Source organism: Dunckerocampus dactyliophorus, chromosome 9 (assembly GCF_027744805.1).
Source record: "Dunckerocampus dactyliophorus isolate RoL2022-P2 chromosome 9, RoL_Ddac_1.1, whole genome shotgun sequence".
Taxonomy (NCBI): Eukaryota; Metazoa; Chordata; class Actinopteri; order Syngnathiformes; family Syngnathidae; genus Dunckerocampus; species Dunckerocampus dactyliophorus.
This window is the reverse complement of record NC_072827.1, coordinates 18,677,658-18,694,536: the sequence shown is the minus strand read 5'-3', so window position 1 is coordinate 18,694,536 and position 16,879 is coordinate 18,677,658. Positions and strand designations below refer to the sequence as shown.

The 16,879-nt window shown below is 43.7% G+C and overlaps 1 protein-coding gene across 2 annotated transcripts; it reads left to right on the top strand.

Moving 5' to 3' along the window:
• The first annotated feature begins 262 nt into the window (after positions 1–262).
• fhip1b (FHF complex subunit HOOK interacting protein 1B) lies at positions 263–16,768 on the top strand. Of its 2 annotated transcripts, XM_054787645.1 has the most exons (13): positions 263–531; positions 2,756–2,909; positions 5,344–5,688; positions 5,995–6,399; positions 6,490–6,720; positions 7,104–7,349; positions 7,435–7,602; positions 9,376–9,455; positions 9,542–9,711; positions 11,284–12,579; positions 12,654–12,832; positions 12,904–13,066; positions 13,148–16,768. In XM_054787645.1, exons 3-13 carry the CDS (start codon positions 5,560–5,562, stop codon positions 13,465–13,467), a joined length of 3,387 nt encoding a protein of 1,128 aa, XP_054643620.1. In that variant the 5' UTR covers positions 263–531; positions 2,756–2,909; positions 5,344–5,559; the 3' UTR covers positions 13,468–16,768. The 2 variants fall into 2 exon arrangements, with proteins under 2 accessions (XP_054643620.1, XP_054643621.1); XM_054787646.1 differs by lacking the exon at positions 2,756–2,909.
• Positions 16,769–16,879: the final 111 nt, after the last annotated feature.

The window sequence follows — 16,879 nt, the reverse complement described above, 5'->3', positions numbered from 1 at the left end:
GTTCTGTTTTTTTTTCTGTGGAAAAAACATTTGTTTATTTATATAAATTTATATTATTTATTATTAGACCGGTTTCAATTCCTATGTATTATTAGTATTTATATTATTATTTATATTCATTGCTTTATCTTTACCTTTTTTTCTAAATAAATGTCCTTTACTTTCAAATGCAAATGTTGTTAATTATGACATGAACCAGACAGAAGCTGAGGAAGTGGGTTACAATGTTCGCGAGCATCGCGTGGCCGCGTGGGCGGAGTCACAGCAAAGATGGCGGTGGGTCAGGGACTATCATCGGGCTAAACAGCGTTTCAGGATGTTGATGTGTCCTTAACAAGATGCGCTGCCGCCCGGAACACGAAGTGTTAGGTGTTGTTGACTCCACTGTGGGGTGCCCAGCTGGGCGTCAGTCGGCCGTGTGCGGCGCTGATATTGGTTGTGAGAGTCGTTAGTGGCTAGCCGTTAGCTGTTAGCTAACATGCAAGCTAGCAGCTAAAATCAGCAAGTCAAGACTCTTAACACCAAAACAAGGTGAGTGGCCTCCATGTTTTACCAGACGAGATGAAAGTAGCACCTTTGAAAGTGTCTATAATGATGAACGAGGAATCAATCGCACTGCTCCATCATCTATCCTTTGAAATGCGCTAAACTACAGTCTGCTTTGCTGGGTGACACCATGGTCCTCTCAGAGCATCCATCAATGTATTGAAGGGATTTTGTAAGAATAATAATAATGGCTGCAACCAGGATCCATGGATATTTTGGTCAAACTGATGATGATTCTTAAATATAAGTAGTATTGTATTCGTTGTGGCATTTTTGTAATCAGTCATTGCAAACAGGCCTCCAATTATGGTTGGTTGATCAAGTAGTTAATATTGTTTATCTACTGTACAAACTGCTGTACTCTATACTGTATATTTGGGCTGGGCGATATGAATTCAAATCAATATAACGATAAATTGTGCAGTTTTACCTTGATAACGATAAATGCACGATAAAACCCCGACCACTATATATCTATGCAGGAATAATTGCAGGAAATGCAAATTAACTGTTTTTCGGTAATTTATTGACCAACTGCCACACATTACTTTCAATAAATATAATGCACATAATGGGATACACATACAAGCGCCAACAACTCTCCACCATTTACGTAATATGCTTTGAGTGGTTACGACAGATTTCATACTCGCTTTGTATTTCATGTTCTTTTGCTCAACATCATCTTTGTGGAACCCAAAATAAATCTCCCTGGGACTGCGGTCCGCAAATATGAATGTATCGTACATACCCTGGCATACTACATCCTGTACACACATGTATTAAGCTACACATACAGCCACATAACATGACTGGGATCACGTCTCATGCAATTACAATACTAACAGCCACTTATCACACTGCACAAGAAGAACGGCGTTGACATCAACCCAACCTACCACAACCATGTCAGGTAATATATTCCAAAAATAATAATACCATTTATAAATATAGTGACTTTCTCATTTTTCTAGCAATTCTATTCAATTACAGACATTCCATTGTCATGTTATTTGCTTATATGTGTGTGCCATGTTGGCTTTAGAAACTGGAGAAATAAGCATCATCATAATGACCATTAACACAATGAATGTCACATGTTCTTTTAGCCATGTGACCATCAAATACTGCATGGAATCCTTAAAAACTGCTACCAACAGCAAACTAATCATGGTTTCCTATAGAAACGCTTTAATGTTTTTATCTTGTTCTTTATTTGTCAATTGTCAATTTGCATAATTGGTCATGATGTACATGTTTTTTGTTTTGTTTTCCATATAATAACAATAAATTGATTGGCTGCATAAGGAAATACGTACCAACAGGATCTTATAATTGGCTGGACAGTGTTCGTCATTGTGTTTATATGTTGTTATCGCTTGTTGTCGCCTGTCACTTACGGAGTTGCATTGCAAAATGGCACAGAATAAATTGTTATGTGTTTATTTTATTTACTGTTCAGGTTGGATTTTATTTTGTGCTCTGCCTAGATTTGCTGTACGCTGAGAAAGCTGGACCAGTGCGCAGGCGTGTAGCTTAAGGGGGAACATTGTGCCCAACCCTATCCGTGTGTACGCACTTATGCACTCAAAAGACTAAGTGTAAATACGGACGTGCAAGGAGCGTGGCTTCCGAATATTGACTCAACCGTGAATGCGTTTGGCCCTCTGCACGATAAGCAGATGAGAGATTGTAAACATGACGATGTAGAGACAGAAATGACATGCTGTTGTGTAAATAGCATAAATAAGATAACGCTATTTCGTTTAAAAGAACAATGTATTTGCCTATTTCATAGGAAAGGTGTCCTTAAATTACATCTGCTGTGATCTGGTGCTATAGAGAAAATAAGATTAAAATAAAGTCAGGGGAGTGACGTGAAGGAGGTGTGCTTTGACAGGAAGTCGACGTCCTTCATGAGCTAAAATATCAGTCATCTTTCCTGTGTGTGTGGTCCTGTTGGTCTTCTTATCTGTGTGTGGCACAGTGACACAGTCCTTGAAATGTCACATTTTATTGCGGAGAAGAGAAATCTACTTGGCAGTAGTGGTTCAACCCTAAGGTGCAAAGGTGAGTCTAAGTGGAGCAGCTCACCGCCCACCAGTGCATACCTGTAGTAGCACTTTTAGGAGCTTACTTGTTCTCAGTTTCACACTGGACCTTTGGACTTGAACCATCTTGTTCTTGAACAGAACTTTCTTCTTTACAGCCCAGAACCTCCCTGCTTGGAAATCTTGGTGAACTTTGAGCTCCTAATCCGCTTCTCGGCAAAACAAAAAGGAAGGTTTCATTTCGCCTGAAGCTGAAGGGTCCGACATGCAGTAAAGGTTTTTGGCTTGGTTGATCGATCGATTGATTGCGAGGTGAGTGGAGCTGACTTATTGGACATGTATTCATCTGTTTTTGCAGCCATCATGTGCAAATAAAGACTTAATAATTTTATCAGAAACACCTTGAAGAAAGCACTTATTGGACACTGCCGCAAGTCCAGATCATGTGATCTAAGTCATGCAGCTGCAAATGATAACAGAACAGTTGTTTAAAAGTTAACCTAGCTAAACTTCAACACAGAACTGGCAGACTTTGTAAACCTTTCTTGGACTCCTTCACTAGAAATATCACGTACTTCCAGGTTCTAAGAGGCAAGAGTCTCCTTGAGCGAATAATAAAATAAAAGCTAAGGTGATTAGTCGTATGATTGTCATATGTGGTCTTGTTGTTGTTGAGTGACAAAGCTTCTTAGTTGTCACTAGATGGTTGTCATGGAAATTATTCCATGACCATTATTTTTTGTCTGTGTGGGTTAGCATGTTTGTGATTGTAGCTTAATGAACGATGGAACAAGTGAAAGTTTTGCAGACAGCAACATATGCACAAGTTTGCACAGTTTTGCTGTCCCTAAGCAATTACTGTCTTACTGTCATTGCACATTTATCTGAAATGACGATAGCAATATTTACCCACTTCTTCTTTTTTATCATCTTTTTAATGGTGAATTGCAAACAATCGACTGAGCATTATCGGCTACAGACTGTGGTGCGCGGAGGTCGCCCAAGTGTTGCTAAGCGGACCTGAAGGTCGCAGTTGAAAAAAAGGTTTGCCTTGTAGAATACTCCTGGCCGTCTGATTGAACTTGCATTTTGGAATACACCTTGCTGTCTGATTGAACCCGCACAAAATACAACAGCATTCATATCTTGCAGTGTGGGACGTGCGTTTCATATGCCTTATAACATGCACGAGAAATTAAAAAAACATTAATGTTGTTTCCTCAACTCCATGTAAGTGTGTGCTGATTTTAAAGATAATGTACACATAATTGTCGATCTAATATCTTGTTGTATTGTATTGTTGTATTGTATCGGTGTGTTGTATTGTAATTGCTGCCGGCTTACCCAGCATGCCTTGTAGGAACTTAGTAAATAACAGTTGAAGTGACAACTTTGTGTTAGCGCTTAGTCATTGTTTCACACATAGAATTGTACTTATTGTTGTGTGTTGACTGACTGTTGACTTGACTGTTAGGTCTTGCGCTGTTTATTTTTCGGTTTGCACTGTCTTTCTGTTTGATGACGTGCAACGTGCTGTCGTTTGCAAACACTGTGTGTTGTCAAGCACGTTGTTGGCTGCTGGACAGCTCATTAAGTTCAGACTGATCATTATAATGCGTATGTGGCGGCCGCTACAGATACTTGGCACTACTAAGATATCTGCTCACCGTCGTTCATGTTAATGTATAACATTATACTGACAATGTATTAACATTGTAACATTAATGTATGGGAAACCCTGGGATACAATAAAAACCTACCCCTTTAATAAATGGCAGAATGTTCTTGAAGCCTGATCGGGTGCCTGGGAGCATCCCAGTGGGTAGAAACATATCCAACAGCCTTATTTTACCACCTAAACTTAATTTCTGTGTTCAAATTTGAATTCAAATAGACCGAGAATAATGCATTTGTATTTCATTAGATAACATAAAATGTGAGAAAGACATCCACAACCAACATCATTAATCATACTTTATTTAGTGAAGTAAGACTGACAATTCAGATGTCATTGTCTACTTTGTATTTAAAAGTTTGTACTTAAATAGTCAAAGAAATCCACCTCAGTGGCGATTTTTTTTTTCTATGCCTTGGAGGAGCACCATAATCACAAGAACCAAAGCAGATATCATTTAAACATGCATTAAAATGTTACTGATAACACGAAAGAGCTGTGGAAAGTTATTTTATCCGATGGATGGACAGGTCCTGCGAGTGACAGCTATTGGCATGTAGCATTCTCTTCCTCCACCCACATAGCTAAAGAAGCTGAAATGACCAAAATCAGAGGCACACAGTGTTTGGCCCATCATCGACTTACACAGGGTGCAGATAAACAGGGACTTCACATTGAAGTGTGAAAACTGGAAGACCGAAATATTTCCTGAATCAGTTTTGGTGCATGTAAACCTACTGAATGTTTTGGTGGATGTCACACCCACAATGTATGAATCCCTCCAGATGCATCTCTTTATTCCACCAGGAGTTAAATGTAAACGTTGCTATTGTGTACAATAAGCACAAGAAAATAATACCATCCATCCATCCATTTTCTATGCCGCTTATCCTCACTAGGGTCGCTGGGGTATGCTGGAGCCTATCCCAGCTGACTTTGGTCACCTGCATACATGCATGTTTTTGGGATGTGAGAGGAAACCGGATTAAACTTATTAAAACTTATACACACTTATCTTTAAGATGCAATGTGCTAATCCAGTGAATGAGCATGTTGGTGTTCTTCTAACAGCTAAGAGTCCAGACCGGCTATGGAGTGGTCTTGGATTCAGACCGGATGACAGGGTCTCCTCGAAGGACTTGTAGCACTTCGTGAACGACAACACTGACTGACAGCCACAACGATAGCACCTCCCCACTTCTCATCCACGTCATCCTCTCTTTGAGCAACGCAGCTCCTCTTGTCGTTTGCTACAACCCTTAACCCGCCTCTGCCGCCGTGTGTGATATGAGCTGGCTGAGCAAGTTGAACACGCGGGCTCCTGGCAGTCGGCCGGGTTGGGGCGCCGCACCGTCGGCCCCCTGCACAGCCGACCCGGAGACATGTCTGATGGTGTTTGAGAACCACTGGAGACAGGTGAGCATCTTAAATATTAAATTGTCAAGTACTTGTCTTCTGTAATTTTTTTTAACAAGCTTACATGCGCTCAACATTTGTACGAAGCATCTGTGCTTATTTAGCACCCATTTACAATGAGGCTGACAAAATTGAAGGAAGTAACACTTTATCTATGACAACACATCATCACTGTAGTCACGCTGATTCATCACTTTGGTTGTGCACTTGTGTGTCTACACTGGCTTTAGGCTTTATTCAGGAGTGTTACTATGACACGTGTATCTTAAATGTTCAATAATTAGACATTTTCACTGCATGCTACAGGTGTCACGTGTGCTGGAGCAGAGTGAGTCGTCATCATCCACTGATGACTTGATTGCAGTCAGGAACCACACGGACCAGATGCTTTGTCTGCTGGCTGAGGAGCGGCCTGCCGAGGCGTCGGAGGGCGGCACAAACAAGCGAGTCGCAGGCCCCATACTGAACTTGGTGGTCAGCCAGGACATTCTAGGGTGTGTGGTCCGGTGGCACCTTCGCCGTGGCCTGGACCCAGACAGCCAGGGAGCACTGCTCAAGCTGTTTGAGATGCTCATAGGCCAATCCCAGCAGCTTTTGCTGCAGCATGCAGCCATCTTGCACCCCCTACTCAGGCTGCTGGGTGCCTGCGCTGACCCGGAACTTGGTTGTCCTGCTGCCTTGGAAAACAGTCTAGTTCTGCTGCTCAATCAGGTAGTGTATTTTGTGTTTTTTGGGTGTTCTTTACCAAGTCTAATGGTCACAAAATAATAACCATAATGACCTTCCCAAATATCTGACCAGATATGCGTGTCCATGGCCCAGCAGCCTGTGCTTCTGGAGATGTTGTTCCAGGCGACACCTATCCAGCAAGGATCCACCAACCTACTGATCTTCTCACTCCTCGTGCCCTTCATCCACCGTGACGGCGCCATCGGACAACAGGCCAGAGATGCACTGTTGCTGGTCATGGCCACCTCAGCCAGCAATGACAACGTGGCTCACTACATCGCAGAGAACTCCTACTTCTGCCCGGTGTGTGTGTGTGTGTGTGTGTGTGTGTGTGTGTGTGTGTGTGTCTGTGTGTGTGTCTGTGTTGTCTGTCCAGTTGGGTTGAAGGGGGGGGGGCATGTGTGCCATGGTTGTTAAAGAACACATCAAGTCACACAGCATTCATATAACCCAAGCTCTCTTTTTGATTGCTTCACATCAGCACTGATAAATCGTTATACCGACCTACATTGGATTGGTTTTAGCATCTTTAATGTATCAAAATGGCCCCCGCATGCTTTAGTTATTCTGTATGCAGTCCTTGGAGAAAAAAGTTTGGATACCGCTGCACGCTCAGATAATCTCGTCCACCAGAGGTGACTATTCTGAATCCTGTCACTCACCTTGAAGTCTCCGGCTGTCCTCAGGTGCTGGCAACCGGCTTGAGCGCGCTCTACTCGTCTCTTCCCCGAAAGATTGAGGTGCGAGGGGACGACTGGCATGCCTTGCGGCGCGAGGACTGGATGAGCGTGTCCTCCCTTGTTCTCTTTATGAACTCGCTGGAGTTCTGCAATGCCGTGGTACAGGTTGCTCATCACCTGGTGCGCTCCCAGCTCCTGGACTACCTGCACAACGGCTTCCTGGTTCCTGTCATGGGCCCTGCCCTGCACAAGGTGCATACAATAAGGCACAAATTTATTTTGTCATGTTAACTGTGTTGTACAAAATGTTTTTATTGCTGGTGTGTGTGTGTTGTAGTCATCAGTGGACGAAATGATAGCCAGCACCGCCTACTTGGATCTTTTCCTGCGCAGTGTGAGTGAGACAGCCCTCCTCAAAACCTTCCTGCGATTCATTCTGCTGCATCGCCTGGACAACGACTCCATCCTGGACACATTGCTCACGCGCATCAGCAGCAATTCAAGGGTTGGTCGGTGTGTGTGTGTGTCCGTGTGGGTGTGTGTGTGTCTGTGTTGTCTGTCCAGTTGGGTTGAACTGAGATGCTTACTGCCGAGAGGTGGAGTGTGTGACCTGTTTGACCTTTTTCGAGAATATTGTCAGTTTGTGTGTCTAAAACACTCACAGGTTGCATGTCACTCAGTGGAATGTGGCTCAACAAACCTGAACATGTTCAACTGACTTGTTTGATTTAAAAAAAAAAAAAAAAAAAAAGAAAGAAAGAAAAAAAGGTCATGCCCATAGCAAATGAGCCAACTTTTTAAAAAAGTTTTTTTTAAAGAGGTTCATCTTCTGGATCTAGTGGGTCACCGCCACTCTTGGCCTCAGTGCAAGCAGACGGTAATGACTAGGACTGTAGTGCTACATGTAATTGTAATATGATTTTTTTGGTACAGAACCTTGGTTTGGTACAGAGGTGTACGATATTGCACATTGAAAGTGAAGGACGGAAGGCCAAACTTGTGGAAAATTTCCATTAGCACAGGTGGAGAATAGGAATAAACTACTCAACGAAAGATCTGTCTGATTTATTTTGCAGAATAGGAAGACAGTTGAAACAGACCGTTGAGAGTCTGTGCCATCTACACACAAGGCAGCAGTGTGTACCATTATGCCACCTGGGTGCCCTCTGCAAAAATGTATTCATTATTAATTATTATTATCTCTGTGTGGAGTTTGCATGTTGTCCCTTTGCGTGTGTGGGTTCTCTCCGGGTACTCCGGCTTCCTCCCACATTCCAAAAACATGCATGTTAGGTTAATCGATTCTAAATTGTCCATAGATATGAATGTGAATGGTTGTTTGTCTAGACCAGGGGTCTCAAACTCAATTTCACTGGGGGCCACTGGAGGTAGAGTCTGGGTGAGGCTGGGCCGCATCAAGTATTGGGAGTAGGGCTGGGAATCTCAGGGTACCTCACGATACGATACAATTCACAATACATGGCTCACAATAACGCTAAAGGGCCACCCCTCCCCCGTTCCATGTGATAACACCACTGTTAGTTCAGTGTTGGTGTTAACTTGCCCCTGTAAGTATGTAGGTAACACTGAGCTTGCCCAGATGTTGCGGGCTGCAGTTACACTACTCTTTGATGTCCAGTCGCGGGCCGCAAGATACGATTTGGTGGGCCGCGAGTCTGAGACCCCTGGTCTAGACGTTGATATTTCCCTGGCGACCAGTCTGGGATGTACCCTGTACCCTGCCTAGCGCCCAGAGTTAGCTGGAGTAGGCTCCAGCATACCCCCGTGACCCTCGTGAGGACAAGTGGCGTAGATAATGAATGAATGAATGAATGAATGAACAATAATTTGCTTGATCACCTATAATACAAAGATGAGGTGTGGATGTTTTTTCAAGCAGCTTAGCATATATTGACATGATTTTTGATGATGTTCTCTAACTGTACACAAAATGAAACAAGCCAAGACCTTAAAACTGAAGTACTGTACTTACCGAATTGTGATTACGGTGTACTGGTACACCCCTAGTAATGACCAAGTGAAAAGAAATTCCTCAATCTGCACCTTTTATGCGGCATAGCAGAACTACCTGTTTTACTGTGCATATGACAATAAAAACTCTTGAATCTCTGCACCAAAACCAACTGGCCCATGTGCCAGCACTCTACAAAATTTTGTGAAACAATTGTTTTGTTGTTTTTGCTAATTAACAAAAGTTTTTTCTCTTACCTCTGGTGGAGGTTGTACAAGCTAAATTGAACACTTTACTGTGTCGTAGCTCTGCATGGTGTCTCTGAGCCTCTTCAGAACTCTTCTGGCTTTCAACTGTGAAGACATCATGCTGCAGCTCGTCCTCCGGTATGTCATTGCATAGCAATAATGCATAGCATTTGCATCATCAATCAAACTACAGTATTAATTATGACCGTTGGGCGCCTGCCCAGGTACCTGCTCCCCTGCGGCCATGTCATGCTGAGTCAGCGGCGTGCTATCAGGGAGACGGACATGTATGGGAGGTGCGCAGACAAGTTCCTGTCACTGATTCCAGAATGCTGCCGTCTGAGCATTGTGCCCTCTACAGAGCGGGATGAAGATGCTGCATTTCGAGCCAAAGGTCAGTGAGACTTCAACACCAAAGTTCCTGCTAATTTTTCAAGTATCTGAGCATACACACAAACTACCTGAGCATCAACCTCTGTGAGCGCCGTCAGACGTGCACACTTGTGCACACTTGTGCACCTGTCCAGTTAATGATCTAAATTTTGTAGGAAACACCTAGTTTATCATTTCATTTTCCATTTCTTTCCTTTTTTACCGTTTATTTTGTTAATTATGTATACTTGTATTTCCTTATTTATTTTCTGTTTTGCTGCAGCCTGTTCTGGCACTGTTTCATTCCGGAAATGTACTTGAAATTGATGCTATATTTGCTGTGTATGTTTACTTTTGTCTAAATAAAAAATTAAAATAAAAAAAATCTCAACCAAAAAAAGCAACCACCTTCTGGTCCCTTTGGTGTCACTTGGGTAAACTCATGTTAACATTTCCTGTATTCGGTAAGTGCGGCTATCAAAATAAAAGCATGCCAGTAACACATGCACCGTTAAGCCACTCATTTAGTCCACACTTGTCACTCAGAAAACTGGCTCAGAGCAGCCCTTTCTTATTGGATTTTTTATATATTTTTTTTAATTACTTTTGCTTGCTGAGTGGATGCCCCATTTTGCCATGACACGTCGTTAACAAGCAGCATTTAGCTCCCTTAACTCCCCTGCACCAGAATCTATACGCTAACCTGCAAAACAGTGGCATGTACTACGTAACGCACTATTAAAGGGATAGTTCGGATTTTTTGACATGAAAGTGTATGACATCCCCTTCAGCAGTGTACTACAACAGTGACTTACCCCCCCCAATTTATCTTGTGAGTCCACTTCTGGTTGGAGATCCATGATGAGGAATGTAGTTCCGCTTAGTTGCTGGGGCCATTTAAGTAAAGAGTTTAGCTTCTCCAAACAGTATGCATTCAAAAGAGTAATTCATTTGCATCACAAACATGCCTCCTCAAAAAAATTAGACCTCACAAAAAGATGTGAGCGTCTTCATCACATACGCATGAATGCATAGGTGATGGTGCGCAAGGAAACAGTGGGAGAAGAATATAATGCAGAGCGTTTTTTGTGAGGTCTGATTTTTTTTTTTTTTTTTTTGAGGAGGCATTTTTGTGATGCAAATGTTGCCCCAGCAACTAAGCAGAACTACGTTCCTCGTCACGGATCTCCCACAGAACTGGACTCACGGGACCAATTGGGGGGTAAGTCACTGATGGTGATATCATAGTTCATGTCAAAAAATCCAAACCATCCCTTTAATTAATTGATTGTTTGTATTCAGTAACTACGTACCAACAGGATCTCATCATTGGCTGGACAGTGTTAATCATTGTGTTGTTACCACTTGTTGTCGCCTGTCACTCAGAGAGTTGCATTACAAAACGGTACAGAATAAATTATGTGTTTATTTTCTTTACAGTTAGGTTGGATTTTATTTTGTTGCGCTGTACGCTGAGAACACAAGATCAGTGCGCAATTGCGCACGCATTTAGCTTAGAGGGAATGTTGTTCATCACCAACAAGCGTCATATGACTTTGACCTGAAGTGGACTTGTGGCTCCTTCTGTTTGCAGTGTTCAGCAATGCGGGAGCTGAGTCCCCGGCCACACCTAGACCTGGCACGCCATCGCGCTTGGCTTTCTTTATCCGCCAGCATAGTAGTGGAGTTGGGTCAGGAGGTCGCCCCCCTACCCCTCCCAGCATGGAGCTGCCACAGCCCGGCACCCCCATTTCTTACAGCCCAGACAGCCCCATGCACCCCCAACAGCACGAGAGTCTGGAGTGGGAATCAGGTTACCTGGACTATCTGAAAGACGCCCGACGAAACATCGAGCTTTGCTCTTGGGCTTGTCGGGGTTGGTCAGCACCATACGACGGTGAAAACCCTTCCCCGAACACAGCAGCGCCTCCACCCCCGCCCCCTCCCGCCTCCAACCCCTCCATGGCCATGTTCCCCGAGCACTTCTCCTTCCAGCCGGGAGGAGGCAGCAATACGTCATTGGGCCAGCAGAGGGAAGCCATTGTGGCTGCGGCCAGGTCCGAGTGGAGCAGCTCAGAGCGGGACAGCGGCGAGTGGGACGTGACCATCGGCCAAAACAACTGCATCAGCCTCACGCCGCGTTCCAAGAAGCGCAGTTTGCAGCGAGAAGAGGTCCTCCTGAAACCTGTCCCCCCTCTCGTGCCATCCTCTTTGCCCGTCCCTTTATCCAGTTCCCAACTGGCCCCCACGCCAACGCCTCACAGTCCTGCCGCCATCACCGTTGGTTATGTTGCAATCTACAACGGGACGGCAGAGACTGCGGAGGGGTGTTTGAGCCATGAGGTGAAGAAGGTGAAGAGAGACTTGGGCGACCAGCAGTTTTTAGATGAGAACGCAAATCAAAATGGTTCTGTCGTCACATGCTCCTCCCAGGGCTGCCCTGTTCAGCAGTCCATATTAAACAAGAGTGACGCCATCAGTGACGCCAAATCTGCCCCCACCCCGCCTCTGTCGGACACCGACGACGCCTCCAACCTGCACGGGGCACCCTCATGTGAAAGTGGGCCCACGGTGCAGAGTCTCATCGAGGAACTTCTGGAACAATCTCCCGATGAGACGCATGACCCCGAGGGCTCTAATGGCGAAGGCATCAACATCGAGGCCTTCACACAGGAGCTGAGAGAGCTGGAGGACCGTGTGACTGTGTGCAGTGCCGCAGCCTGCCAGCAGGAGGAGACCAACCCCAAGTCCTATACTGATAAGCGGCAGGAGGAGCACATATCAGGGCTGGAAGCAAAAATGGCAGCTGATGACAAGAGGGAAGCTTCTGGAACCGCCCTCTGTAGTCCAGCCAGACCGCTCAATGGAGCCTCATGTCAGCCATACACAGGTAACAACCTCATGGCGATGCCTGAATGTTTTTTTAGGGAACATGCAAAGGATCCATCTTTGGTGTCTTTGCAGGTCCGTTCATGTTGGTTTTGCTCACCAAGCTGGAGAACATGCTCCAGAACTCTCTGTATGTCAACATCCTACTGACGGGTATGGTGGCCCAACTGGCATGCTATCCTCAGCCGCTCCTGCGCTCTTTCCTGCTAAACACCAACATGGTCTTCCAGCCAAGTGTCAAGTCTCTCATCCAGGTATGCGGCACCCCCGCCATGTCAACACCGCCCTTAGCCTCGCCCACTCACACTCTCTCACGTGTCGACAGGTTTTGGGTTCGGTGAAGAACCGCATCGAGGCCTTTGCCGCCTCCCATGAGGACTTCCCATCCATGTTGAGGAAAGCCCAACTGTACCTGATGGCCCGTGGGAAAGTGGACTGGAGTGAGCCCCCTGGCGCCGTCCCTGCCCTGCGGCGCTCTGATTCACTAGGTGAGTGTGGGAGCCAGGGTTTGAAAGGCATGATGGTTATGGTGCTCACTTCCTGACTCGTGGCACATTCTTTCGTCCCAGTCAAGAGTCGCAAGTCATCTCTTAGCGACCTGATCCTTCGCCACACAAACAGCCCCACCCGGACTCGCAGTGCTGCCCAGATGGCTCTGGCGCACGTACGGGTTGGTGGCCAAACACTGCACAGCGCTCTGTTCCGTGGTAGCAGCGGTGGAGGAGGAGTGGGCGGAGCCTCCAATCTGGAGAAGCAAGCCGAGGCGCTGCGCGTGAAGAACGCAGTCTACTGCGCCGTCGTCTTCTGCGAGTTCCTCAAGGAGCTGGCCGCCCTTGCTCAAGAGCACGCCGTCGCACTACCCTTTGTTGGCACAGACGCCGAGGAGTAGGCACCGCCTGCTCGCCATCTTTATACGTTGACTACTGGATTGTCAACAGAGACATTAACCATGGCCATGCTCTCATACCAAAAGCATTATGGGTGGGATGTCTAAAAGACGTTGTGCATATCATGTCTCATATCATGTATTATATTATTTACCTATAGGCCAAACTTCCCTGTGTTGTTTGTCTGCCTACAAAGTAATAGCGCACTCAGTTGGTGCTAGCCGAGGTCTTTTCAAAGAGTGATCAATTGGATTTAACTGTAATGTGTCCGAAACATATCTTAAAACCTTTTTTTAAAGATTTCCCGTGTTCCATGGACACTGCATTTTACATTGAAAGGCTGCATAATTGGTAATTGAACACCGAACACCTCATCCGTGAGTCTTTTAACTCTGACATTGCATTCACTGTCATTTTCTGCCCAGTTTACAATGCTCTGCATTGCCAGTTAGGACCAGTTAGAGGTGGGATTGTCATTGGCTTATTTGTCTGGTGCCATATGCTAACTACTAGCAACTCACTTTAAAAGCTTGTTGTTTTTTGTTTGTTTTTTGCCTGCCTACAAGCTTATGATGATCTGCTTGCTGAGAGAGAAAGTTGACAGGTTAGTTCAGGTTTGGATTTTAAAAAAATTAATTAATAAATAAAAGGGAAAAGAGAGGTTTTAAGACATATCTTAGAACACAATGTTTGTTACGGGCATTTTAACCTCCCAAGATGATGTCTTCCTGGAGTCACACCATTTGTTGTTAATAGTAGTGAATCAGGGAGATCCACATGTCACATTAATATTAGAAATGTAAATGCTTGAAAAGATTATTTCACAGCAAGCAACTGTATTGTATGGACCGATTGCAGTTCCACTGACAGCCACTTTAGGGTGTTATTACTGTAAAGCTGTGACTTAAAGCAGGGGTGTCCAAAGTGCGACCCGGGGGCAATCTGCAGCACACAGCTTGTTTTGTTTTGTTTTTTAATTATTTTTTTAATTGGCCCACGGCACACTCTAGCAAGCAACGTAAAAAACAACAAAAGTTGAAACAAGATGTGTGAGGCATATGATAATACATCCATTGTCACCTATAAAACTCAACATGCACGCTGTTTTTTTCTGAAAACATGTATACTATTCACAAAAAGTTAGGGATATTCAGCTTCAGGGTGAAATGCACTATAACCTTTTAAAGTTGAACTTTTGATAATACGTCCAGCTGTTCAATGTTTCAGTACTTTTTGCACAACTTACTGAGTTCTGTAAAAAGCAACTGAATGGCAAAATTCACAACAGCAGAATTTTTTTTTTGTCAGAAACGCATACTATATACCAGGTTCTTTCAATTGCCTTGTATCTCTGTTACAATCTGCTGTTGAAACTCTGACACTCAAAGGTCAGTGGCCACCTCCTCTGAGATCATCCAGTTTGAAGTACTGTTAATCAATTGTTAGGTGTCGTCTTGGTCACATGATGTCAAAATATGAACAGCATAATGAAGAGGATTGTTTAAATAACCAATTCTAATTGAACCAGGACATTTATTGGTTGATTAACGCCGTGGTCCACAACCCTTTTGGACCCACAGCCCGGCTCGTGTTCCCACAAATCTCGGCGGACCGGGGTGGTGGTGGTGGGGGGTCGTATAGCGATGTAATTTATCTAATTTAGTATGTATTGTGTAAAACTAAGACAGTAACAACATCAAATTAAAAGCACAAAGTGAATACAAACCCACCATCCACCACTATAAGCTTGGAGTTTGTTTTTCAGAGAGAAGATTTTAGCGCCGCTGTTTGATGTGTGTGGTAACGGGCATGGTGCTAGCATGAAATAACTGCTATAAATAAGCTGTGCACACAACAAATATACACATTACCACTCAGTAACGTCATCAAACTTTACCTTTATGCATTCCCACAGAGTATCAGCATTTGGGAGAAAATATGACGTGAAAAACCCCCGATAAAAATACAGTATAGTTGACAATCTGCAGAGTGGGGAAAAGGCTGGCGCACGCACTATGGTGCGTTCAAGGACTGTCAAACAAAGTGGGACACTCGCAACAAACAACGTAAACATGCAAAAACTTCAAACAGTATTATTTTTTGAATAACATAATGGCCCATATTTCAAAATTGATATGCATTTACCTAAAATTGTATTTAGTCATTTACAAAAGCTTTTTGTGTGTGTGTGTGTGTGTGTGTTTTTATCATTGCGGCTGAAACGTTTCGTCTGCCCTGCCCACGGACCAGTGGTTGGGGACCCCTGATGTAGAATCATTCTGAAATTTCACCTGAAAGCCAGTTATCCCTAACCTTTTGTGAGGAGTGTATGGGTTTGTTTTAGCCCTTTTTACAAACTTAAATACAGTATATCACAAAGGCCCCCAGATCCCGTAATTTCATTTTTCAGTGTGTGGCCCTCGGTGGAAAAAGTTTGGACACCCCTGATTTCAAGGGAAAAAAGACAATGATGCCAAACAAACATGTCTCACTATATTTGCCAAGTTTAGACATTATTTGCAGAGCAATCGTTTTTCTTTTTAAATTGTTATTGTGCCATGTTTGAGTTTTCACAAAAACAAGGTGTGCACCTATTTTTGTTTGTTTTGTTTACCTGTGAAACTCGAGCTATGCAAAACCTGCCGGCATCGCCCCTACTGGAGGTGAAACACAAAAACTGATGTAAAATGTAAATACTGTACAAAAAAACAGTATGGTGGCTATACAGTGCAGAGGTATGATGAAGGCAACAGCATCAGGATGGAAAACATTCTGAAAGAATGTTACGAATATTTTTCTATATTATCACATTGTGTTTGTGCGTGTGTGTGTTGGCGGGGCAGGGCAAATACAATGTAGAAAAAAAACTGTCACAAGAACACTAAAGGGAATGTTTTTATTAATTTATAAAGTCATTGTCAGCAGCACAGCCTTTGTTCTGGTGTCTCTTGTGTGTGACTCAAGTGAAACTGTCAGCTGCTGATTGAAAATGCAAGACTTGACTTTATTTTTAAGATCTGCTTAGGGTGTAAACCCAGTCAGGAGAACATGGAGGAAAGTACTGGAGTCAGCTTACCAGTCTCCTAGCAACAGGCGATGGCAAGAGGAGTAAAGAGAAGCTTACCAAGGTAAGACACACTTTTAAAGTCCATCTTTTTGATGACTTTATAGATGTTTTCCGTTTTTTTTTTTAAATACATGCTATACTGGGTGTGTGTGTGTGCAGTATTTAGATTTGACCCATGTACAATATGTGTATATACATATCATTACACATTGTTCAAAAATGTTTAATAAATAATTACCTAATGGATGCCGAATAATTTCTTGATGTTTTTAATTTAAATTCATTCAGAAAAATAAAAACAATATAAATATTTTAGGAAATAAATTATGAATATTATTTATATAAAA